Source organism: Uloborus diversus, chromosome 4 (genome assembly GCF_026930045.1).
Source record: "Uloborus diversus isolate 005 chromosome 4, Udiv.v.3.1, whole genome shotgun sequence".
Lineage (NCBI taxonomy): Eukaryota > Metazoa > Arthropoda > Arachnida > Araneae > Uloboridae > Uloborus > Uloborus diversus.
The window spans coordinates 160,981,817-161,009,135 of NC_072734.1; the positions used below are offsets into that span (position 1 = coordinate 160,981,817).

General features: G+C 31.9%; 1 protein-coding gene across 1 annotated transcript in view; it reads left to right on the forward strand.

Moving 5' to 3' along the window:
* The window catches only part of LOC129219871 (RING-type E3 ubiquitin-protein ligase PPIL2-like), a 62,465-nt gene that overhangs the window by 19,722 nt on the left and 15,424 nt on the right, over window positions 1-27,319 (forward strand). The window contains exons 9-12 of the mRNA XM_054854182.1: window positions 4,493-4,613; window positions 7,863-8,059; window positions 16,104-16,255; window positions 19,766-19,822. Coding sequence (XP_054710157.1) covers window positions 4,493-4,613; window positions 7,863-8,059; window positions 16,104-16,255; window positions 19,766-19,822 — 527 coding nt within the window. The remainder of the gene's footprint in view (window positions 1-4,492; window positions 4,614-7,862; window positions 8,060-16,103; window positions 16,256-19,765; window positions 19,823-27,319) is intronic.

Sequence of the window (27,319 nt, forward strand, 5' to 3'; positions counted from 1 at the left end):
TAATAACACTGATGATGCTGCAAAAACTTTGTTTCATTTCCAGAAGAAGAAAAATTTGCAACGGCTATACTCTCGCCAACATAGCCATCAACATCTTTTGGTGTTGATGTCACTTCAAAAGTCGAACAAAATGATGGTTTCTCTGGCAACTCTATCAACAGTGTGTGACCAGTGCGGCATTTCTGACAGATGTTCTGCAGCAATTGCTTCTGCAACGTTACAAGATTTTGGTACTGTGTCAAATAATGGTTGCTTTAAAGTCATTGATAGGAATAAAGTTCAAAGACAGTGGAAGAAAGTACGTGATGCTCTTCAAAATCTACAAACTAGAAGTGAAAGGGTTTGAAAAGTATTTTTAAATAGCTGAAAAGACAAACTATGACAAAAGAAATGGTTGATGACAGATACCATAGAAGAACCATAAGCGAGGAATCCATTGTGGAAAAACCCCAATTCTATTTATTTGGGTCATGTGACACCAACTTCTGGAAGGGGAAAACATGGCGTGACGGCAATGTGATTTTCACACTAAAAATTTGTTTAAGCCTTAAGGAACTTTTAGCTGTGATGACACGGCCACAAATACCAGAAAAAAGAACTGTGCAATTGCGGCCATACAGAATAAAATTGGACATCCTGTCCAATGGTAAATCTGCGAACTGCATGCGAGCAGCCTTTGTGTCACCTGTTCGCATTCCTTGATGTTGAAACTGCTGGTCCATGTGCACTATCAGGACTAATAGGTAAATTGCTAGAAAGGTGTGACAATTTACCACTTGTCCAGTTTGAAGCAATTACGCTCCTTATCGTAGGTGCTGGGGCTGTTAATGTAATAAAGTAAATTTCATTTCCATTTAAAACTGCATTTTGCGCAGTCATTGCAAAAAAAAAAAAAAAAAAAAAAAAAAAAAACTGGCTTTTAAAAGAAAAAATATTGCAATGTGCAAAGAAGCTTAAAAAAAGTCAGTTATTGTTAATTTTACGAAATTTCACAAACTTAAGTGCAGATCTAATACTGCAAAATATGTAAATAATTTTGAAGATACGTGGAAAGAGTGTTTAAAGCAAACATTTTAATGGTATTAGAACAAAAATTTTGAACCTTATTATTTTCATAAAATTTTTTGAAAAATTGGCCATTTTTTCTATTTTTGGAGAAATTTAAGCTCTGGTAGAACCCTCAAGGAGCTGTTGAAACTTGATAATATTTTACACGTGCATTGCTCTTACACATGCACAACTTTTGGTGGGTATTCCAAATTCAGATTTGAAAAATTTTTTTTTTTTGATCCACCCTATTGAGCACCCTCTTTCAGCTGAATCAGAAAGCTGAAATTCTTCCAGTATATTACTATCTACAAGTCTAAAAATATTGAGGGGTGTCCTGTTATCTAGGCGAAACTTTTTTTTTACATGTAGTTTTGAACCATCCTAATGTACTCTGCAGGACACCCCTGACCCCTGGTTGCTGCGACACCCACTTTGGGAACTCCTGCCCAGGCCGGTTTATTTCAAATTTTCCCAGGTGGCTCAAAGAGTACATACATAATGAAGATTATGTTGAGAAATCACAAAACACCATGGCCACTTGCATGTAAATACATTAATTTTACAATATTATTTATTCAACAATATTTTACTATATTATTTATTTATAGTTAATTTACATTAATTAACAAGGGAAGGGGGCAATCGACCCCTCCTGACCCCCCTAAATTATGAGCCTGCCCCTGCCATATACTATTATAGATGTTCTCTTGTTTCAGTCTCAAAAGAAAAGTTTTTAAAGTTAAATTGTGGCTGTAGACTTCAGTTAGCTTACAATACCCAGATTATTCAGATATCGTTGCAAGAAATTCCAAAGGAAGAGAGTTTTCTTTTAAACATTAGCAAGAGCATGTTTTCTCTTTCAGAAAACTTTTATTTAATGCTTACATTAACGTTGTTACCTTGTAAAATGTAAAATCATCTAAGGCACAGACACAAAATATGCATACTTTTTTATGTAGATGTAATAAAATCAGGGATATGAGGAATAATGTTTTAAAATGAGTGTTTTGAGTGAATTGAAATAAGGCTACATTATTTGTTTCAGCGGAAAAGATAAAAAAAGAAGTATTCATTTAACACTAAAACCATGGACAGGTCAATTTGACCCAAAACAATGTTTAATTTATTGCCTCAAGAAAAATAGCAATTGAACAAAAAGTAATAATTAAATAACTTAAGGTGAATATTATTTTGCCAGATTTAAAATCTTGTAACATAAATATTTTTCCAATTATTAGCACTTATACCTACAACTGCAATGTGAGTCAATTCGACCCGTAAGAAATGCTAATGTACAAACAACGATAAACATATATTTTCTTAAAAATAACTGTGGAATACTTCTTCCTCACCCTTTAATTCCTGAAAAAGACTACACCAGGAAGTTTTAAAATAGTTAAAACAATTATCTAAAAATGATTCAGAAGGTGATGATAATGATGAAAGTGTTTTGATTCCAAGTGGTTGAAAGAGAATATTACTAATAACACTCTGACAAACATTGGTCCTTCCCATCTCAAAAATGATGATGATCTATCAGATTTAAAAAAAAATGTTCCAAGAAAAGAAATAATTATGGTAGGAAATGAAAAAAAATTAAAAGAAAAAGTAATCTGCGATAACATTCAAAGTTGGAAATTATGAAGCTGCTAAGGGTAAGGATATTTGGAGTTTCCTCAAACAGGAACAATGTATATGACTTTTGAAAGAAGTTGGAAGCTCAATATCACATACTAAATGCAGTGCTACCCACAACAGTTCTTCAAGTGCTTGAAGATTTGTTTGAATGAATATTGATACTCATAAGGAAATATTCTGAAGAGAAAACATATCGGGGCAGATTCAAGAAAGATATTAGGTATATCAGTTTTACATAGGCGTGACATATATTATGCAAAAGAACTTCAACTGCGTAGCTTGTGGTCAAAGGACTATGGACCATCGCTTTTCCAGAATTATAATTCTAAAGAGGCCGAGTTCATGAAATAATAACATTATTATGCTTTGACATAAAATCAGCTCCAGCTTTTTGTAATATTTTGCACTGTGCTGATAATTAATGCCCAGGTTTTATGTAAAACTGTAACTAGAAAATTTATTAGTAGGCGGCAGGTAGTTCACTGAAGAATTTCTCGAAGAACAGCAAGACATTTTTTGCCTCTCCCAACAAAGAAAAGGGCAAAAGAACGTGTGACACAGCAAATGAAAATGACAGATAGTGACACATTAAAAGTAAATGGATCTGATACCACAGAATAACAACGAATAAAACTATAAATATATTTGTTCAAAATAACAAATCATCATCATTTTTGTGAACTCATTTTTGTGAATTGTTCAAAACTTCATATGCATTCAATAACTTGGGTTAGATAATTTGTAAAATGAATTACTGATAGCTTTTTTTAAAAAATATATGTCTAACACATTGAACAAGATACTCTGTATATGCATTAAAATAGGAAATGTATGCTATATTTTGTTATAGACACATGTTACTACATCCAAAAGTATGACTTTTTAAATAGAGTAGAACCTCAATTAACCGAGCTTCGATTAACTGAAGTTTCTGTTAACCGAGCCAATAATGAAGTCTATATTAAAAAAAATAACGTACATTTAATAAACCGATGAATTTCCAATTTGAAAATAAAAATAATTTTTAGTTTTTTTTTTTTTAAAGCTACCTTTCAGTATTTAGCTTGGCATGGTAAAAAAAAATAACTTTTTGAACTAACTACAAGTTACTTTTATATTTCAGTTTTTTAATTGTATAACATTACTTTTTATATGTTTATTTTCATCTCTTAAAAATATTCTATTGTATTTTTTATTACATGATATATTTTTAAAACTTGCAATCCCGGCAAGTTTTTATCCCAAGTTTCTTTCTATTAACCAAGATTTTCGACATCCGAGGCACTAGCGGTCCAAATTAGCTTGGATAAATAAAGTTCTACTTTAATAAAATTTTGTAAAAATTGACTTTTATTGCTTTGTACAAATTATTTAATGGAACTGCTGATAAGTATCAATTATTACTAGTTTTTAAAAGAATGTTTCAATTAACAAAATTAATCGCTTGTGCATATTTTATTGTTTTAGAATCTGAGGTTAAAATGACCTCTTTCGCGGTTCTCAGTATATCTAAAGACTTGCTGTTCTAGTGTTTAGTAAAAAAGATATATTTTGCAAAAGATATTAGGTTATTAAGTGGTTAAAATCAGCTGGCACAAAATTTAAAAAATGATAATCCTTCACATCTACTAGAAAGAAGCATAACTTTTTAGATGCTTTTGAATGTCCAGATATGTTGCAGAACACCTTTTTTTTTATTTTTTTTTATGCCAAACTTTGTTTTTTATTTGGTCATTTCCAAAATGTGCCGTTTTTCCTTTCACATAGCATATACTGTTTTGAATCAAAACTTTATTGTTTACAGGAGCAAAAGCTTGAAGAAAAAGTAAAAGCAGATAAGTTCAATGCTGCACATTATTCTACAGGTGCTGTTGCAGCCAGTAGTACAAGTACCGCCGTTGATCCATCAACCTTTCAGGAACCTGGTAATATTTTAATTTTCAATGCTAAGATTAAACTTGTTCGGATTTCAATGTTTAGGGAACTGAGTTTGGCTATTAATTTCAGGGGAAACCTAATGCAGCTATTTTGCTAAAGCTATCACTATTTAATAGAAATTCTTAGATAAGTGTGCATACTATGTATTAACATTTGTTTTACTTAATTGTTTTACATTTGTTACAGAAGTCCACTGTTTAAAATTTTGCTATTAGCCATTCAGAAATTAAATTCAGTTTGCAATTTTCCATGATAAATTTCAAGAAAATATGCACATTGTTCCCCCCCCCCCCCTACAGAATCCTAAGATATGCTTGATTCTAAATCCCTCAAGTTTTGGATATGTTTCAACGTATTTGCAATGAATCAGTTACTTAATTATGTAAGCAAAGCAGATTGCTTACAGCTGTCTGAGCCCTTTACTAAAAATATTTTGGCATACTAAAGGGTGTTCCAAAATTAACACAAGATTTGAATTTGCCACCATTTTTTCCATAAATTGTTTGCAGCCATGAAAAAAGAAAAATTTGACAGTTGAGAGTTTAGGTTTAGTAAAAATGGGATGTTATTGTACCATACAGCTAGAGAGAGTGAAACATTTCAATTACTGCATAAGGCATTTCCTAGTCGCGTACTCTCTCATTTCGGTGATCAGAATTGGCACCAGGGCGGCATTTCAGCATTTCGTTTGGGGGGTCGAGTTTCTTGAACATGAATTTCCTCAGAACGGTATAAAATACATATTGTTTAACAAGAACTGATAATTAAATGGTTTTAATATTAAGAATAATTAGGTTTGTAAAGAACAATTAAAATTTTTTCGACCGAAGCTTTAAATTTATTTTGTTATAAGTTTTCTCACAAAATATCTCGGTACTAGTTTTTATTTTTTAGTAAAGTTTTAATCTGCTATTTTTGGAGCCAGGAAGAACAGAAAATTTTGTAACTATAGTTAATCAATACCCAATGACTTAATTTATTGCCAGTATAGCTAAAGAGGAAGGTCTTGCTTTGCCTCATTGCGCTTCAAAGGCAATTCTCTAACCTCCTGAGACACGCAAGTCAAAATTGGTTGACGTTCAGTTCTCCTACAACTTTCTGGTTGTGTGCGTAGTTTCTTACACCGATGAAGAGGCTCCATTATTGTAGCCTTGAAATAGCTATATGCTGTATTTTCGTGTAAATTTGTGCTTTATTTACATCGGTTTTTCAATTTAATCATGGAAGTCATCTTTCAAATGACTGACCTGATTGAAACAGTCAAAAAACAATGGAAGCAAGAAAGTTATGTCAAAAAAGCACATTTCCTTTAGATTCCTCTCTTTAAAATAACCAAGAAAGCTTTTTAAATAGGCTAGTATTTATTTTGTGTCATTAAAAAGTATAATCACAATTCACAAAACAATTCCTCTTCCCTCATGCTATTACTTATAAGTGTACTATTTTCTTTTTCGCTTTCTATAACCGACCTACATAATATTGAAGTTAAGACCAATAATAAATATATTTCATTATATCCTGTCTCAATTTCTTGAGAAACTGAATTGATCAGTTTATTCAAAATATTGATTTAATATTTTGACTAAAACTTCATCTGGGTTTTGTCACCTCTTCCACATTGGCATACATTAAAAACTGTTACGAAAAGTTCTGTCACAAAGTTCCACACCTGGTTCAAGTATGCATTAATGCGAAAATTACTAAGAGTTTCAATTGTCAATCCAAGAATTAAGATTAGAGAATTAAAATTTTTATGATAGAGTAGCATTTATCAAAAAAACGCTCTGCAGTATAAATAAAGTCAACAAAAAATTCAGGACCAAGGCATACATATTAAAATGACATCAAATTTTTTATCAATGAGAAGGTCGCTTTCCAGTAATTCTTCCAAGGGGCTTTTATAACTCTTGAAGACCATCTTGTGCCACTCAGAGATTGTCAAGTAAAGAGCATCAAGATACATTTGTTGATGTGAAAGTATTTTTTGATGTGAGATGTTTTTCAAAAATAGCATATCTTTACAAAATGTTCCCATGAAAGCATATGATACACCGAGTTGCTAAAATGTGTTTCTAGTACATGGCGTCAATGAACACTTACTAGCTGAACATTAAGTTAAAATATGAGCATAAAAATTTATGTAAAATGACATGGAATTTACGCGTAAAAATTGCACAGACTCTACACTGTACGGGTATTTCATACAAGATGCTCCATCATAACATAGATTACTCAATTTTGAAATATTTAACCCATATGAAGAGATTACTTCTTTAGTTAAAGCAAACACTTATCCTCCATCAGTTTTTTTTGTTCTGAAAATTCAGGCAAATGATTTTCTAAGTTATCTAAATTGAATTTTACCATTTTATATTATTCTTAGTGAAAAATTTGGGGGTGCAACCGCCCCCTCTCGCACCCCCTATTTGCCGCCCCTGATTGGCACCCTAGATTGTGTGATTTAACATTTTTCAATTTCTTCTTATGGGGTTATTTGAATTCAAAGGTGTATGTCAACAAGCCCACAACCACCCGTGCATTACCGTGTTGCGATATCGAGCGCCAATAACAGTAACTGCTTGACCAGCCTCAACTTTCATTATTTTTGAAACAATTGTTCAATAATGAAAGCGCGTTATTGTATTGTATAACGCTCCATTTTTGATTACCCTAAACTTTCAGCTGTCAAATTGTTCTTTTTTCAGGGTTGCCAACCATTTATTGCAAAAATGGCGGCAAATTCAAATCTTGCGTTAATTTTGGGACACCCTTTATTAGCACTGATTAGTCAATAGAAATATTTTTTCATCTGAATTAGCAGCAAGTATTTTTTTCATGCCTGGAAGTAAGTTTTGAAACATTTTATTTATTCATTAGGTGTCATTTTTCAAAAATTGAGATCTATGAACTAAACCCTATTCACGAAAAAGATAGAAGGAAATTAAACAAATAGGTTGCCAGAAGTTTTGCAATTGGTACATTTTAGAGATTTTCTCTGGAATAAAAAAAAGTTTTAATTGGCATTCACCATCTGCTTGGCAGCAATAGGTTCTTGTCCTTGTCGAGTCTCTTGTTCCCATGAATGCAGTATAGTTAATGATAGAGTTGGTAAACAGGGACGGGACTTCAGGGGCTCCGCTGCTGCACACTCCCCCCCCCCCCCAATTGGTTTATGGGTGAGCTTGTAGTTACATTCATTTTATTTCTTTACTGTAAAATATTTTTTTCATCTTTAGCTGTTCTTGATGATGCTGTGGTAAGATATGCTCGTGTGAAGAAAAAGGGTTATTCTCAAATTCTTACAAACTTGGGACCATTGAACTTGGAGTTACACTGTGATATTACACCAAAAGCTTGTGAAAACTTTATTAAGTTAGCGAAATCAGGCTATTATGAAGGAACAATTTTCCACCGTTCTATAAAGAACTTTATGGTGAGTATATATTCGGATTTGCTTTTGCTTCAGTAATTAAAAATAATTGCTTGTTGAAGTGTTATGTATGCTATAAGGTAAAACCCAAATATAAATCAAATAACTAACTTTCAAAATATTATCTGTGTGATTGAAAAAAAATACGTTTTTATTTCATACAAATATAAGTTCTAAACATCTTTGATGCAAGAAGGGATTCTTTATTACTGTAAATTCTGCATAGACTTATGAAATATTTTAAAATATTGGTACCTTAAATATTTTTATCTGAGCTACTGAATGATGCTATTGACATGTGAGTATTCTATTCTGAAAGCAGTATGGTATTGCAAAAAGTTCATTTAGTTTTTAAATATTTTCTAATCCCTATTGTACAAAAACCTGTTATCTTATATGTTTCAAGAAAGTAAGAAACTTGTTTCTTTAAAATTACAAAACTAGACTTTCTGCTATTACATATTCAGCTACAAACATAATTTCCATTATGAACTTGTTATTATGTTTTATAGAAGTAAAATAACTGTTGAAATTATTGCTGGTTAAAATGCATATTAATTTTTTTTTCTTTAAAATGGTATAACTCCTTAAGAGGCCGCATCAGATAGATTCCCGGTTTTCGAATCCCTATGTTAACCTACGGGACAGAATGTCTTCTCATTCTTGCGATAGCTCATCGGGAAATTGAGATTTTCAAACTTTTCTTTTTTTTGACTTAATCTGTGACGACTATAGAGTGCTTCTATTTTTGCGGTTTTTCATTAAAATAATTCAAAATTTTTTTATACAAACTTGAAGTTGAACTTTGAGAAAAGGTGAATTTTTGACGAACCAGGAGGAGTATTCGGATTTTTAAAAAAATAGAAGCATAGTGTATAATCTCAGCTTTCTAAAGATGTTAAAATATTTTCGATAGCTTTAATAGAACAACAGTAATCAAATAAATGGTGAGCCTATTCCAATTCACAAACTAAAAATTTCCATCCCCCTTTACGAAGGTACGAGATTCGTCTCTATGCAAGTGATTTATGGTCTTTTCGGGGAAACGGTCAGCACCCCACTTGTGGGCGTGTTTCTTCTCCACCTGCTTCTCCACAGATCGACTGTCCTAAAGAGCTGTCTGGAAAGATTTTTTCCTTCGCTTGAGAATTGCGAGGAAAAAACCTGGCAAAAATGACGCTCTTACATAAATTTAATTTTGCTTATTTTTTAATAAATAATTGCGGGTTTTTTTTTTTTTTTGTAAAATTATAATATAAACACAAAATTTAAGCTTTAAAAGTATTTACATCACGATTTTAATGCAGTTGCAAATCTTCGGGGGGGGGGGGGGGGGGGAGGAGATTGAGAGTTTACGTGCTTCTCTCGAAGGGATAAAATTAATTGAACTCACCCATTAAATAATTTTCAATTAATTTTGTCACAATGTAACTATATATTTTTTAAAATTATTACATTATATAAAAAGGAAAGAATATTTGAATATACCTAGAAGAAAATTTGAACTTACCCTTATCACTTTTGTTTGCTTTTCGAGTATTATTGGAATTTAAGGATAGTAAGAAAAAAGATATGTAACTCATTGGTTTTAAACCCAAGGGTTATATATTATCGCGATTTGTCTATTACTTCTTTTTTCATTGAATTAGTAATTAACATTAAAAAAAAATACATATGTATATGCTTACCTAGAAGAGTTATGGCGGGTCAGAAAGCAAATCATAAGTTTATGATCAGTAGCGGATTTTAGGGGTGCCCCCCCCCAAAGGGATGAATTAATTTAACTATTTTATTAATTATTTTTAATTGAATTCTTTTTTGCATTTCTTATATAGGTTATTGGCACAAAACACACACAGCATATTTCGAATAAAAGCATTCTTGTTTGCTAAAGAAGTAATACTAGAGTCAGAGGTCCAGAGTGGCAGAATACATTTAACTCACTGGTTTCGAATTCTAGGGAATGTTTATCACCATTCATCTACTAATTCTTCTTTTATGGAATCAATAATTAACATTAAAAAAAAAAAAATGTGCAGGTTCGCCTAAAAAAGTCATTTTGATCCAGGCAGTTATTTGCCAAATAATAGATTTCATTTTCAGCTCATAAAAAATGCAAAATGATAGAAATCACATGATGGTAGTTTCTTGGAAAAATCATGATTATTAATGGAAACGGCATGTAGAATACAATGTGTTATCTCAACTGTGTCATGACTTTAAAAACAATCAGTAACTGCTTTGAAATTCACACAAAAATAGTTTCTGAATTCTTCAATAAAACTTATGTTTTATGAAGTTATGATTTTCTTACTAAAATAATATTTTGTAGTTAAAATATAAATTAATTTATAAAACTCAAATGAGAGATGGGTTTATTTAATAACATTTCCCTCAATGTTCCTAATTAAAACCGCTCATTGTATAGCATCTCGGTGATATTAAATTGGGTTTAGTATTTAATTAGCTTGAAACGTTGAAGATGTTTTCCGTCCACATTCAAAATATATTAGTGCATAATATTCCTATATTTAGAAGTAGAGTCATTGACCGCAAAACCATTAAAAATAAAGTCATCAAAACTCTGTTGTTAAACATCGAAAAGGCGGGGGGAGGGGATTCAATTTTCGGGTCTCCTCCAAAAGATTTTTCTGTATCCGCCCCTGTTTATGATGGCATCTTTTTCAGCTTATACGAAACAGCATGGTAAATTAGAGTGGTCCAAAATAAGCCTTTTTATTATTTTTTATTTTATTGGTTTTACTCTCCCATTTGGTTTCACCTATGTAAAAAATAATGATTGTGAAGTTTGAGCACATAATTTTAACATTTAGAGAGAGGTTTCTTAACAGCCTCGAAGTTCTGCGTTTTCCCATCTTATGCTACGAATGTAGGTAGAAATAAAACGGATGCTAGGAAAGGTATGTAATTTCATTTCATGCAAATACACAAAACTTTCCAATTTTTAAAAATCCAAACTTCAGATAAAACGTAATAAACTGGAGTTATAATAAGCGAGCTTGGGCCACAGGGGACATTTTTTTGCAATTGTTTTCAGAAGTGTTTCCAGAAATAAAGTTATTAAACTCATACTTCATACTGAAATAAAAAATATTTTTGATGATTTTTTGATCTCTTATGGCAGTGGTGCCAAACATTTTTCTACTTGAGACCACACCTCATATTAAAATGATTCTAGCGGTTCAGGAAATAACAAAAATTTGAAAATGTTCAACATTTTTTTTAATTACGTGTGAAAACGAGAAAAAAGGAATGAAAATTAAAAACCAATGATTGATGTAATCATTACTTGATGCATCTTTTTTTAATTGCATCAGTTTATCAGAAACCAATTCTGAATATTTAGCTCAATTTTTGACGTTCTCATTAAACGTGCTTTTCGATTTGTTGAGTTTAAAGAAGACCACGGGCCACACGTATCAACTTCACAGATCGTATGTGTCCCTCGAGCCGCAGGTTGGGTGCCACTGTTCTTATGGTATAACTTTTACACTGTTTCGATTCATTAGTATTCTTTTCGTGAAACATTTAGCGTAAACAAAAAATCTGAAAATAAAACCTGAAATTTATTCAAAACTCTTGCTTTTAAAAACATACATAAATCAACTACTACGCACAAATTCGAAAAGAGAAAAAAAGGACATTGAAAAAAAAAGGTAAGTAATGATTCAAGATTGCAATCTCTGATTAAAAAACTTCAGAAACAAATTTGATTTTCTTTTTCGAACGCTTTACTAATTCTAAAATTTACCCTATGAATTAAAACAGTATGTTTCAAGTCTGAAAAATACGTTCCCTGATAATTCAATAAGTGGCGTGTGGGGGGGGGGGGGGTAAGGATTCTGTCATTCCCATACAGCTTGACAAATATGGAAATTAATGCGGAAAAATTTTCATAATCATTCTTTTTCCGTTACTTTTATTTCGATTCACGTTTCTACAAATGAATTTATAATTTATCATACCAGTGTGTTTAATTAAATCAGGATAAATTTAATTGATTATTAAATTTACTGACTTCTGGTTAGAAAGTTAACGATGGTGTCGCAGCGGCCAATGAAGTTCTTAAACGTAATTTTCATAATCGACTTTTAAAATGTGAAGCAGAGGCTGAAATAGATCAAATGCTACAGAATATAGATTGCAAAAGATTAAAATAATCTTACTACTATTATATATGCGAAAGTTTGTCTGTATGGATGTATGGATGTATGGATGTTTGTTACTCTTTCACGCAAAAACTACTAAATGGATTTTGATGAAACTTCACAATAATTTAGCTTATGCATCAGAATAACACATAGGGTAGTTTTCGTCCCATTATGGGGGGCAAAACCCCCTTTGGGAGACAATAAAACACAATTTTAGTATAAATTCTCTAATATGGGGATGAAAAAATACTTGCACATATTAACATTATATGTCCATCGAAAGCTCTGATTTTTCTGCTGAAGATGGCACCTTTTCGAAATTTCTAAGTAGAATAAAAAACGAGTTATGAGCTTTTTAGTTCCATGTTCGAAGGCTTTCCTTAACTCAATACAATATTTAGTGTATCATCTCAACTCCCTGTCGATAGCGACTATTGTATTGTTGACTATCTTTGCTTTTCGTGACTGTTCAAGGCTTTTCTCAAGTCAAATCTTGAAGTAAGATTTTTGCACAAGATTGGCAAATAATACATGGATTTGGCTGATTTTTTTCCCATTTTAATGCAACTTTGAGGCAATTAATAGTTTTTTTTTATTTATTTGTATTGACTGGGTATATTTAATCGATCAGCTGGAATCTAGCCAAACTTTTTTTGTGGAATCATTTCAGTAGCTAAGGCATTTGGCATTTTTTTCAACTGTCGCTGTTTTTGAAGCTAAAGACTACGCAGTACTGTGTTTCTCGGTTTTCACCATGTAACCGAATATCGCCATTTCTTTAAATTTGTTAACACGTAAAATAATTCGCCAACTAATTCGCAAATTCATAAACAGCGCAAAAACTTCCATTACTTTGTCTTTGCACACAATTTCATACAATAGGGAAGTATCAACCTATCAAATATTCCAATTTTAACTATTGCACAATGTTGACAGGCTTACAAAACACAAAAATTCACTATGGCCGGATTTTTAAAACCAACGATTGATTTTTTTATGAATTTTTTAAAGAGCGATGCGCAAAAAAGAGGTGTGGCCTAAAACGTCAGCAGCTGACGTCATTTCCCTGTTCCGATCAGAGCTCCATTTCCATGCCGTGTTGCGCCTACCAGGAGGTGAATAGTACTGTCTTTTTCAGCCTTTTTAAAGCATTTAACCAGCATTTTTTCCATCATGGGGCTAGGATTCACGAAAGGTCAATCCAATAACCTTCCTCAAGTAAAGTCATTCATGGTGTTTGACTTTTTTCGAAGGGACGAGAGATTTAATGTCCTAGAAGTACGGGGAGTGAGACAACAAAGTTTCACCATTGTTATTCTTTAAAATTGTACGTACATATCCGTCTATGTTTGCAGTTCATATTATTCGCATTAGTTTCCCTTATCAAGATTGATCATTTCCATTTGTGTGTCGATGTTTTTTTTTATCTGAATATATAAATTACAATGTAAGAGTGCTATTCCAGTTCTTACTTGGCGGCTTTTAATGAGGCGCGCATTTTGTAACAACCCTACTGCAAGTGATTCCAGTACTAAGTTTTAGAGCAGTTTTTGCATGAAAATTTTTCGCTTTGTTGGCAATAAAAGTTGATCTGCTTTTTTTTTTTGTGGAAAATTGTTTTAAATCCACTAATACATGTTAATTATCCTTGAGTTTTTGTGCAACTTAGCAAAAAAAGGAAAAAAATATTTTTTTGCTCTTTTGATAAAAATAATAAATTTGAAAATGGTGTTCATTTCATAAAATAAGTACCTTTTTGCAGGTGAGAAAGGTCTTGTATGTATAGAAACGCTTCTGGTGATAAACTGAAAATGTATTTTTAAATTATAAATTTGCAATAGTTAAAATTTGAAGATAGTTTGAATGTTAAAAAGAAAGTATTAATAGTTTTTGCATTGTTATTAAAATGGAAATAGTAATGCATCTATTACTTTCTATTTAAGTTTATTGTGCAGGGTTTAAATTCCTTTGTTTACTTGCATTTTTTTAAAAAATATCTCATATGCTTATTAAACATTTATTTATGAACAGTTGTGAACATATATTTCAAATTGCATTTCTCACTTGACATAGTTTTTAATTAAAATGAAGTGCAAATTTTCATTTTCAAATTTTAATTAATAAACACACTTGAAAACACTTCTTTCGAAGATCCTGCTGGGACGGAACAATAACAAATCGCTTGTGAGGAGTTTTTTTAGATGTAGATACGCATCCAGGAATGAAGCAATACTTGTAATTGATTCTACTAGCCATGACAAAGAAAATCAAATTAAAAACAATCGCAGAATGCATTAAACCCTACAGACAGCAAAGGATTTTCACTAGCCTTTTATGCGCGCTGCTGTTAGAAGGCTCTTGTTTTCCCGCGCCTTCCCCCAAAGATCGCCAAGCACTTCTTTGTCCTAGCCAACCCCGCCGCCTCGTAGCGCGGCAGTGACGTCAGTCAAAGGACTTACAAGCAAATGACGTCACTCGCGCGTGAACTTTAAAAAATTATTTAAAAAAAAAGTATTAGTCGTATCGTAAAATTTTTTTCGCAGATGATGTTCATGTATGTTACTCTATCAAATAAAAATAAAATTAGAAAATCGAATACTTCCCTATTGCCAAGTTTTTACTGTTTATTGGAAACATTTCGGGTAGCATCATTGTTGATCCCATTTTGGGACGATTTCTACGGTAAGAAGTTATACATTATACAATAATTTAGATTGCCGGTGTAGCGCTGGATATTATGCATTTGATGGAGATCGGGATTATAAGGGAACTGTTTCACTTTATTTAAGAATAGTTGACCTCACTCGAATAGGTTTTGTTTTGGGAATTACCCATGACTTCTTTGCAACACCTGAACGTTTTCGTGATTTATTTTTTGTGATTTTTGGGTGTCTTCTCAGTTTTGCCGACATTTCATTTACTCCCCTTCCCCCTAATTTTCAGTTTTAATCATACCTTTTGATACATTTAAGGGGACAGACAATTTGAAATGTCGACGAAACTAGAGACAAACAATTTTTTGGTAACTATTTGACCTCTGCCTGTAATGACCATTAACTTAAATCAATTGAAAAAAAACTACATCAACGTGAGCGAAGCCGCGGGTAAGAGCTAGTACTGGAATATAACTGTTTTCAAAAGTAACAGTTTTGCTTTTATTCGAAAATATCATTTCAAGTCTAAGTCGTTTCTTTAAAATTGGGAGGGGGGTGGGGGCCTTGTTTTGGCACATTCCTCAAATTTTGAATAATTGTTTCATTTTGGTGAGTTCAGCCAGACTGCAGGAATTTCGCGCCCATTTGCCTGGTGCTGGCGGTAATGATGCGGTAATATTTGATGAACAAGAGCGCCAAATTCGAATCGCAACGTGATCCATAATTTGTTTTATCAATCCTGCAAATGCTTTTGATTTGCAGATTGATAATGCTGCGTTTCGAAGGAAAACGAAATGTTAATGATCCTACTGCATATCCTTCTTGTGCATAAAAAGTAGCATGTGAAAGCATTTTAATAAATCAAATTTAGAAAACAAATAACGAATATAAAATTAACAAAATTTCGTGTTTCAGTGCATAAGGAAAGGAAATTTAGGCACAAAACACCGATTGTGTAGAAGATTTCGGTCGAAACTAAAATGCGCTAAAAGAGTCAACGCAAAAATTGTATGTGGTCATCCAATACTATACACGGACCCTCTTCCCCTGCCAATAAATTTTGAGCGGTGACAGCATAGAGGGGAAGACGTCCCCCAAAACCTGTCAGCCGCTCCACGTAGAGGGGAAGGAAAACGCTACAGCTTTCTCTCTCTCTCTTCCGAAAGCTAGAAATTTTCTGTCTGATGAGTCCTCTTAAATAAAAAATTTATGTCTTTATAGATACAAGGAGGAGACCCTACTGGCACTGGTACAGGAGGAGAATCTGTTTGGAAGAAACCCTTCGAAGATGAATTTGCTCCCAATTTGAGCCATCAAGGTAGAGGAATTTTAAGCATGGCCAATTCTGGCCCTAATACCAACAAATCTCAGTTGTAAGTTACTTTCAGCCAAATCTTTAAAAATATTTAATGCATACAGTTGTACTCAGTATATCTTTATTATTCTAAGGAATTCTAAATTTATATCTTACATGTTTTATTGAGGGTCTATAATATGTTCAAAAAATTCTGATACTTTCCAGCAGTCTGATCCATAATACTTCAACTTTACTTGTTACAATAATGTTTGCCATTTCATAGGTATTTTTTTGTTTGTTTACTTTGTTTTTGTTTTATTTTCAGCACTTTAATACTTCTTATTTATTCAAAATATTTATAACATCATATTGATAGTACATAAGTGTTACTGTTGCTAGCATTTATTTACATTATAAATATACAAATACAAAAGTGACAACCAGCAACTGGCTCTAAGCACAGCTAGGCTAGTCCTAGTTCATCAGCATCCTCTATTCAATTCATTTAAATAATTGGATTATGTCTCCTTCATTTATGACTATACTGCCGTGCTAAGCACAGATGTGGTATCTGCACATTTTATCAAAATTGAGTTATTGTCACCAGGTGGTCGTTAGTAATTTAATTTATCTAAATCTCAAGTTTTTTGGCGATTTTTGAACGCGAAATAATAAAAAAAAAGCCTTAAGAAAAAAGTCGTAACTGCAAATTTGCTTAGTTTGCTAAGACAATTTGAACGTAAGTGACTAATACTAAGCCTTTAAAGTGGTATCTGCGCAGTTACCACTTTTTTCCTTAGTAATTTGTAGATACGTCCTTTATACCTTAGTAAAGCAGCATATTTAGTAATGTAGCATTTTATTGTAACATAGAATATTAAAATTAGTTTACCGTTGAATAGTTGATACAGGTTGATAATAAAAACTAATACAACTTTGCATAATTGTTAAAGTAAATATTAAGCTTTTTCTATTTCAATGTTTTTTTAAAATGCAAATTCTAAAAATGAAATGCATGTAAAATATTCATATCTAATTCTTTCAAGCAAAAAAAAACTCATTTCATTCTACGGCCAGTAATATTTTTATTTAAGTATTGTCTGCTGCCAAAATTATCTCTATGCTCGGTAAAAATGAATCTAGAAAATAAAACATTATAAAAAAAAAACACATTCTTTGAATATAAAAAACAGAAAATTGTTATGGATTACAGAACTGTTCAGAGTTTTGAAAATGGTATCTTTCAAAAGGTAGATTCTGTTAGATTTGTATTAACAAAATAAAGGGAAACAGCTACGTCCAAAGAAAGCAGATGTTTTCACTATTATTTAATGATACATTGAGGACGTTTTTCTAAGCTACTTTTGTAGTATCTGTGCAGATACCCCTAAAAATGCCTAGTAATTGTAACTTACGGTGAAAATAGCTTAGCATATGAAATGGTTTTGAAAAGAAAATTTGTGGTAACTACATTTCTTAATTTTAAATTAAGATTTTTACAAAAATACTCTCTTACGGTTTTTAGATAAGTTATTTACGAAACAACTACCGCAAGTTGAGCATTTAATTAAGTCATAAATCAAAGAAACGAGTTGTAAAACTTTAATCATCAATTTCTCATTTTGATCTCTACTGCAGATACCACATCTGTGCTTAGCACGGCAGTATACAAAAATTAAAAGCAAATAAAAATAAATAAATAAAAAACTTTTTAAGCCTCTTATCTGTATAATCCTTAAATAATTATATATTTTTTAAATTATTACTCAGATGAAAATTTGGGCCTGTTTGAGTAGAGCGACTGGTTTACTCAGTTAGCCATGTAGCTGATCGTATATGAAACTCACCCCATTAATCACCGACTTCATGAAATCAGCTTTCCGGGTCAACCAGTAAATCTGTCAGAACACACAAAAAAATAAATAAATAAATAAATAAATAATAATAATAATAATAAATAATAATAATAATAATAATAAATAAAAATAATAATAATTTTTTTAATTTGTGTTAGATGTTTCAATGTTTTGTATTTTAAATACTTTCATGAGTTACTTATTTACTCATGCGTTATCTTGTATTATTTACAGTGTATCTTGCATTGCTAAATTTGAAGTCCAAATAATTCATTTATTATTATTATCATTTGGAACTCTGCTTTGATTTTTCGAAAATCTTAGTAATAAATCAATAAATAGGGTAACAGCACCAGTCACAGACATGCTTCAGACATCGCTCTCAGGTTAACTCAATTTTCTGAGACTTTTAATGTATTTTAGACTTTTTAAACTATTTTTTTCTCATGCAACAACATCTCATCTAACATTTGGCTGCTTCTAGATCCTCTGAACTAGTTAATTCTATTTTTATTTGCTGGATTTCGAAAAAAGATCCGACCCTCAGTGACAGACACCGAAAAATCTAATGATGCTCAGTAACAGACAGGATGAGGAAAGGATGAGTAATAAACAAAATTCCCCATTTCTCTTCAAAATGGGCAAAAGTTCTTTATTTTTAGATCTAAAACCGTGTTAAATTCAAATGAACATAAAGCACCCAGCTGACCTTGCATTAGCTGTTCATAACCTTCCACCACTGCCTTGTGAATACCAACTGGCTCATAAAATTCACTCTGATGACACTAGATGTCTGCACCGTATTGATGGGCCACAGCAACATCAGTTTAACCCTCCTATAGGATAACGGCACCAGTAACATACGTACTTAAGACATTGCTCCTGGGTTAACTCAATTTTTTGAGCCTTTTAATGTATTTAGAATTTTAAAATTATTTTTCTCTTATGCAACTACATTGCATCTAACGTTTGGCTGCTTCTGGATCCTCTGAATTAGTTAATTCTATTTTTATTTGCTGGATTTTGAAAAAAGATCCGAACCTCAATGACAGACACCGACAAATTTGATGATACCCAGTTACAGATCGGATGAGGAAAGGATGAGTAATGGACAAAATTCCCTTTTCTCTTCAAAATGTGCAAAGTTTTTTATTTTTAGGACTAAAGCCTTATTAAATTCAAATGAACGTGAAACACTATTTGACCTGGTGGTGTCTGTTCAAAACCTTCCACCACTGCCTTGTAAATACCAACTGGCTCATAAAATTCACTCTGATAACACTAGATGGTTGCACCGTATTTATGGACCACAGCAACATCAGTTTTATCCGCCTAAAACTCTTATTATTTAAATCCAAACTTATAGCTGTCTGTTACTGGTGACCTTACTCTACAGGTTGCAAGCTCAGTTCTCCTATAAAAGCATAGTTACTGTGCATGAATGTATAGTTAAAATGTAACGTTTCTGAACATTGATGTTTCAAATCATCTATGTTTTGTGGTTAGAGCATCAATACCATTAACCTTTTAATTTTGAGTATTGATGTTTTTGCATCTATGTTGCATCTCTAAGTACTGCATTATATGTAAATGAATTTCATATATGTGAAAATCAGTACAAAAGCCGTTAATGTGTTGCCTAATGAGTATCATTAATTAAATACATTCTCCATTCAATAACAAATTAAGTTTTAAAAATGGATTGTGAACTAATTTTATTTCTTTTCCAGTTTTATTACATATCGATCTTGTCAGCATTTGGATAAAAAACACTCTATTTTTGGAAGGTAAGAACTTAATTTGTATCACTTTTTGCTATGGAATAGTTGTCATTTATTAAGCCTTGCAAACCTTTCATATTGTTTGATGTAGTAAGCAAGGCCGTATCCAGAATTTTTTTTCGGGAGGGGCCCGGATTAGCACATTGTCCTAACACACACACACATATAGTATATATAGACACAACAAACGCATAAAAATGTTAACATAGAAGACTTTTTGTCTCGATTTTTAATGATTCCACTGTTTGGATGTTGTTATTTTAATTTCTTATCATTTTTCTTATTCACCTTGTAGTGGTAAGGATAACAGGAGAGTATCCCTTTAAGTCGGATGTAGAACATCCATGATTTCAGGGGGTCCGTGGGGGGGGGGGGGGTTTCCCCCCGAGAAATTTTCGAAAAAAAAATCTGTATTTTGAGGCCTTATATTAGGTAATTGAGACCACAAAAATATGAAAAAAAAAAACTAGGCAAACAAAGTCTTTTAAAAGTTATACATTCTTTTGCAAATCAAGATCAAACAAAATAAAAATTGCTTGCTCGACAAATCATGGAACTTAATAGACAGAGAGGAAAAACGAGAGAGGAGAAAAGAGAAGCACTTCGTCATCTGCTCATATCGACTTTTAGTGAAGTTTGTTTTTGATCACTCTCCCTACCCCCATTTTTTTTTCATTAAATGCCCTACAGTATGAAAATTGTACAAAACAGTTTAAAAGAAATGGTGTAGACATTCAGAAAATAAGAACGGAAGAGTAATAATCTGGCCATTTGGACAATTCATACTTTATTTTCTTGATAAGATACAAAATGGAAGAACTTTTCATGGAATTTCAAAAACTTAAATAATTTTCAAAGACTCTCGAACAGGTGAAATTATTTGAAGCTCTTTATTCACACTTTTCAAAAGTTGGTTGCACAGTCTTACAAAATGATTATAACTTTGTAAGACACACCCGTTTTAAGTTGAAAATAAATGCAACGAAATATTTCTCGAAACAAACTTTTTTTTTTCAATCACAAGTAGTGCAGAAAATGAAAGAGAGTAGAGTAAGTGTTTTTTTTTTCTTATACTAAATTTACAGTGAAACCTGTGTAAGTTGACCGCTTGCAGTGCAGTACTTTGGTGGTCAACTTATAGAGGGTACATGGTAGTACTGAAAACTTTTTTTTTGTCATTTCTTGCCCCATGCATTCATTTTTTAACTAATTGGAATATTTTTAACTCACTTTCATTATTTAACATTACTTCAAAACAATAAGAAAAAATGTTATTTAAATATTTTTAGAGATTATTTGCCAGAATGACGTGTAAGGTATCATACAAATTTAAAATTTCTGTAAATCGATCAAAAAAAAAAAAAAATTGCCTAATTGCTTATGAAAAACTACTTACTTGAAATTAACAATTCCTAAAAATTCATAACAAGTTAAAAGTGACTCAAATTCTTCATTTGATTTTTTCTTGTACATTTGTAACCGTGGTAATCTACTTATCAACAAAATAACTCCTTATTCAAGTTAGGCGCATTACTTAAGATTAGCCCAATGTATTTCGATGGAAACATAAATATTCATAGGTTTTTCTTAAATGTCTATTTGTGCTTATTTGACGCATAACTGAATAAACTTTTAGTACAATCTAATGCTTTTGCCAAGTGGTCAACTTACAAAGGGTTTTTTACAATACTCCAAATCAAAGCTGGTGTATATTAGTGGTCAAGATAGACAGGTGGTCAATATAGAGAGGTGGTCAAGTTACAGAGGTTTTCCTCCATTATGTAGGATAGGACTAATTCCGTTCCTGACAAAAGTGGTCAACTTAGACAGGTGGTCAACTTCAAAGGTTTTACTGTATTAACAGTATGCAGTAGAAGTAAGAAAAAAAACAAGCAATAACAAAAGAACTTCCATGATACTGAATTCGGCATTAAATAAATACAAGAAACATATCAGTCACAAAAATGATCTTGAAAATTATGCTACGAAAACGCGAGAATCGTGATTTTTGCATTTTTTACTCAGGATGTATCAAGGAGCTGAATCTGGTACATCTTGGTAACAAGATACTCTCCTAATCGGAAACTAGGGGCCTAGCCTTTGGGGAGTCCCCGGCTCGAAATCAGTACAGTGTAAGTTTTATAAGAGTTTTAGGGGGAGGAGGGCAGGGTCGTGCACAGAGGGGAGAAGGAACACCTGTTCGCCCGGGCCCGAGCTTAAATAGGGCCCAATATTTTTAAACCTAGGGTTGAAAATATGGGTAAACAATACGGAGGGCCCCCTCCCCCCAAAAAAAGACTTTGGTAGACTTGAAAAGTCTACCAAACTGAAAAGTCTACCGAACTGACAAAGGGCCTGCTTTAACCCTGTACTGCCCTGAATTGAATTGGGAAAGAGAGCAGGAAGTCCTAATTAAAGGTCTAAATTTGAAGTATGTCTTGAAGCTAATGAGAACTAGAACTGCTTTTTCTGTATTTCTGCAAAATATTATAAATTTTGAACAGTAGCAAAATTAAGAATTAAAAAAACTTTGTTATTTTCCTTTTCTGACATTAGGAATTTAAAAAAAAAACCTTCTGTTTCACGGTACAAAACGTTTCGGGTTTCGGGGGGGGGGGGGGCGGGCCCGTCAGGCCCCCCCTCTGGATACGGCCCTGGTAGTAAGTGATTCATTGCATTGCCTTCTTTTCCCCTATAGCCAAGAGTAAGTTTATGTATTTTGCATATGTATTCAGGCAAGTTTGATACAGAGAATAATTTTAACTGGAATCTGCTCAATCTGATTTTCTTACTGGTGAAGGCATAAAATGATAGTGAAAAAAAAAAAAAAAAACTTTAATAAACTGAAGAAATTTATCTAAAGTTCAATATATATATGTATATTTAAAGAGTTGAAAAGCAAGCTACATAATTTTTATTATATGAAATTGTTACTGCTCAGTATTCAATCTTTAAAATGCTATGTTATACATTTCTTTTTAAGCCAAAAATACTGATTTTCTTTAAAAAGGATTAACCAAATTTTCATAATTATAGCTTTTGTAAAAATAGAAAATATTTATTTTCCCAGGGTTTGAAATTTTGCACAGAAATTACAGGGCACTACCAGGGCCCTTCGAAGAGCTGGCGGTGCCTGGGGCAAAAGTTTTCTGGCGCCCCTCTCCCCTATACACACAGAAAAATCAAGTTAGTTATAACATTAGTGCATCACACATGTGAACACGTACTTGCATTTTCTACATATTAATTGACAGAACAATCAGATGGCTATGCATAATACAAATTAAAACACAAATAATGAATTTGTTTCTAATATTTGAAACATTAATAATCCAAAAAAAAAAAAAAAAAAATTTGAATAATGGAAATTGCCAAAATTCAAATATTTATCTAGTAAAATGTTATCCCACAAGATAAAAAATTATCAATTAAAGTTGAATTAGTTACTCATACTGATCAAACTAGGAACACGAATAAATAATTAATAATATAAATAGAAAATGTATTTATCAAAGTAAATTACATCAAAATTAAACTTCAATCTGGACTCATCCAATGATTCTTTTCAAGAGTTTTTTAGTTAACTTGTACCAATTTAATACCAGCTTTCATATACGTACGTTAAAAACAAAGATAAAATTCATTTGATCAAATAGTTGTAAGTTTTATGAGAAAACTCCCAAATACTCAACAACATCAAAAATCGCTCATAATTGCGTTTTTGGAGCTTTAAATTCAAAACATTACTGGCCCTAATATTCCAAAATATGGCATTTAACAAAATTGCATTTTAAAACTTGAGTTTTAAGAAAATATTCGGGATAGATTTCCCATACCACTTTTCTTTAATATCACAAGCAATGGGTTTTTTGAATGACACTTAAATTTTTTTAAGTGGAATAGCCCCTTAATATAAAACATTGCTTAAGTTCTTGGACTAATTTTAAAATTTTTTCCGAGTGAGACTCCAGCCCCTCCTTTTCATAAAACCTTCAGAGTTTGTTTAAAGTTGCGTTTTTGATACTCTAATTTCGAAAACTAGCAGAGGGGAAGAAGAAGTTGATTTCAATTTATTTATTTAAAAAAAAGAAAAAAAGATTGGAAACAGTCTCCTTACCCTAGCGTCAATGAACATGGCCTACAATCGCGTTTTAAGGGGCTTCAATTTCTAGAAACTTTTGCTGAGACCCCTCTATCCCCCTCTCTTTCCTATCAGATCAAAAAAAAAAAAAAAAAATTCTTTCTTTTTTTTTAATCAATGTGCCTTCCTAAAACTTTTTTCTGGTTACATCATTGCATGCAGGGGCAGAATTCCAAGAAATTTCTTTGGAATTAGATGAAGGAGAAGGGTCTTTTGTTTGATTATAAACAGTTATATTCTCATAAATTGTATCTGTTTCAATGATACAAAGGAAACGAATGTTTTGGAGATGGAAAGAGAGGACTATTTTCATACCCTAGGAAAAAAATAGAGAAGCATTGCAATGATTCTCTATTTTGTGTGTCTATGAGTGTGCATCTGTGATATATAAAATGATGGGTGCCTTGCAGTGCCCCCTCATTTTGTGGCGCCGGGGACGTTTGCCGCGCTCGTCTCCCTCTTCAGACGGCCCTGGGCACTACAACTACAGGGTTATGAACATTTCCGTCTCTAATGATCCTTCCTATTATACATCACTGAAAAAACTTCAAAGTGGTTATCTTATATTGATTCCAACAAAGCAGTAATTATGTCTGGCTCCATCCAAGCAAATAAACATCATCACCAATGTCAGATCCTCAGGGTTCGTACGGGTCATGGAAATCCTGGAAAGTCATGGAAAAAAATAACAGAATTTCAGACCTGGAAAAGTCATGGAAAATTGAAATTTTCATTGAAAGTCATGGAAATTTATTTCAAGTCATGGAAAAATTTCCTGGACAAAGAGAAAAGAACAGCAGCTAAAGGAGCATTAGAAATCTTGAGTGATTTAACAGTATAGCACATAAAAGCTATTAAAAGTCGAAAATTGAACGATCCAAAAATCAAATCTGAATTTAGAAATCTCATTGCATCCACTCCTGTCGCAGCTGCTTGCCATTTTTTGCGATGTGATTTTACTGCCTGGACATCACTTATATTGAATTTACTGTTATTTTAAACACTTCTTATGTTTCATATTCTGTAGTAGCAAAATTTCACGTTCTTAGTTTTGCCATGCCCACTCAAAAAAAAAAAAAGCAATTCAATTGCATGCGAGTTCGATTCCATCACTCGTAAGGACTTTATTATTAAATTTATCAGAGTTTATCTTAATTTGTTGAATGTTTTAGAAAATAAAGATCTTAAGTCAGGCGATAGAATACAGAAAAAAAGGAATTCTAATGCTCTAAAACAGTAGTGCCCAACATACGGCACACAAAACTAATCCATACGACCCACTGCTACCTTCAATGTCGGGAATTAAATGTGTTCTGGAATTTCTGAACCTATTAATTTATATACATTTGAAAATATGCAAATTTGTAATTAAAACAAATATACTTTTGAATCAGAAGATTGATTCATTAATGAATGGTTTTTTCAAAAAAAGTTCTAGTTTAGAAACATAAAGGACCAAACTATGTGGCTTTATTCAAAGAACCAAAATACTGTCAAGTTACGTGGATGATTAAAGGCTAAGGACACTAAATATAAATATAATATAAAGGTTGACACTAAAAGGTAACTTTTGAAGCAAATTTATTGAAACTTAGTGATGACTCATTCAACCTTTGTCCCATTCAATATCATTCTGCCTGTTTTTAAAAAAAAATATCAGACATTTAAGCATCGTCATATTCGCCTCGCTGCATTTTTACTTTACTTAAATTTATATGATGAAGACAAAAAAGAATAGTTTAGTTTTTTAAGTGTGCACTTATATTTTTTCCATTACGAGTAAGTGCTTCAATGAGGTTGTGGCATTCATATAGACGTTTTGCTAATGCTCATTTCCAAATATTATCAAGTTTGAGATTAAATAGTGCTATTCTCTTCGTATAACGAGGTCATGAAAATTTTCATTGAAGTCATGAAAAAGTCTTGGAAAAGTCATGGAATTTTTTCATCCAAATAGAGTATGAACCCTGGATCCTGATTCACAAATATGACTCTGGGCATACTGGATTACCTAATGGATATCGGTAATTCAATCAAAAGTATCTCCTGCCTTAAGACAGTTGCTCTTCGGCCGGGACATTGAAACCTATACCTGGCCCTGGGGTAAAATACTGGCATGCAGGACTCCCATCCAACTTCTTCTCGAAATTCCTCTTCCCACCCTTATGGCTGTCCTTACCTCTTAATTACATTCCAATAGTATTATTTATTTTTGAAAAAAATATGATTGATTTTTATGAGTAATTTATTTAGTAGATCAAAAGTGGCGTAAAAACTGAAAAATAATTTTATTCTTCAAACACCATTGATAGTACTTTTAAACATAATTTTTGAAAATGGCGCAAAAATGATAGATAAAATCATTTGTAGATTTAATTCATGTACAGCTATAAATTTAAGTGCATACATTGCACATTGACAACAGCATATTTGTGTAGTGGTATAAATATTTTCTTCCTAACTTTAAATGATTTTTTGGAATAAAAGCAATTTTTATCTGCAGTTTTGAAGTCTGTTCTATTTTTTTTTTCAAAAATATTTTTATTAAAAAATAAGCTTTTCTATTCTTTATGCATAAAGATGTTTTTTTTTCAGCATAATTACCTACTTTCAATTTGCTCACTTTCTTGTAAAAATATATATGAATCGTTATGATAAGTTTTTATGTATGATAAAAGTATGTATTAACACATTAGGTTTGAGATATTAATTGTCATTTTCACATGTAATTGCCTTTTATGAATACCTGACCTAGATAAAATTTAAAACTGTCTATAAACTCAAATGAGTGCTTAAAAGTTTTCTTCAAATGGCGTTCGTGTGTTGGTTAGGGCGTATCGAAAAAAACTTTTTTTCGAAATTCAATTTGTCATGTTGATAAAAAGTTGCTCCTACTGACCCACATCTTACATAAAAAAATTTATCCGAATCAAAAAATATTTAGGTGTCTTGCACGAAGCCTAAAGTTTATAATTTTCTTCAAAAAATGTTAAAATTATTTCAAGTTGAAAATTGTGAGTAGTATAGCCAGAAATAATCGTCAAATAAAGGTTTTGCTCTCCTGCGGCATTTAAGTTTCCGAAATAATACGCAAAAATAAAGATTCTTTAAACTTTCAAGTTAGAGTTTTCAATATAAACGTATTAGCTTTTAAAATATTTTTTTGCAAATGTTGGTTTAAAGAGTTTTTGTTACGTTTATTTTTTGTTTTATAGTAGGTAAAAATTATTTGAATTTATTTTCTGATTATATTGTAAGATTAGTTTTGTGAAGTTTCTAAAAAGATTAAAGGTTATAAAACAGTCTTGCAAACATTGTTTTCACTTCATTACACAGAAGTATGTTATTACAAGAATTAAATA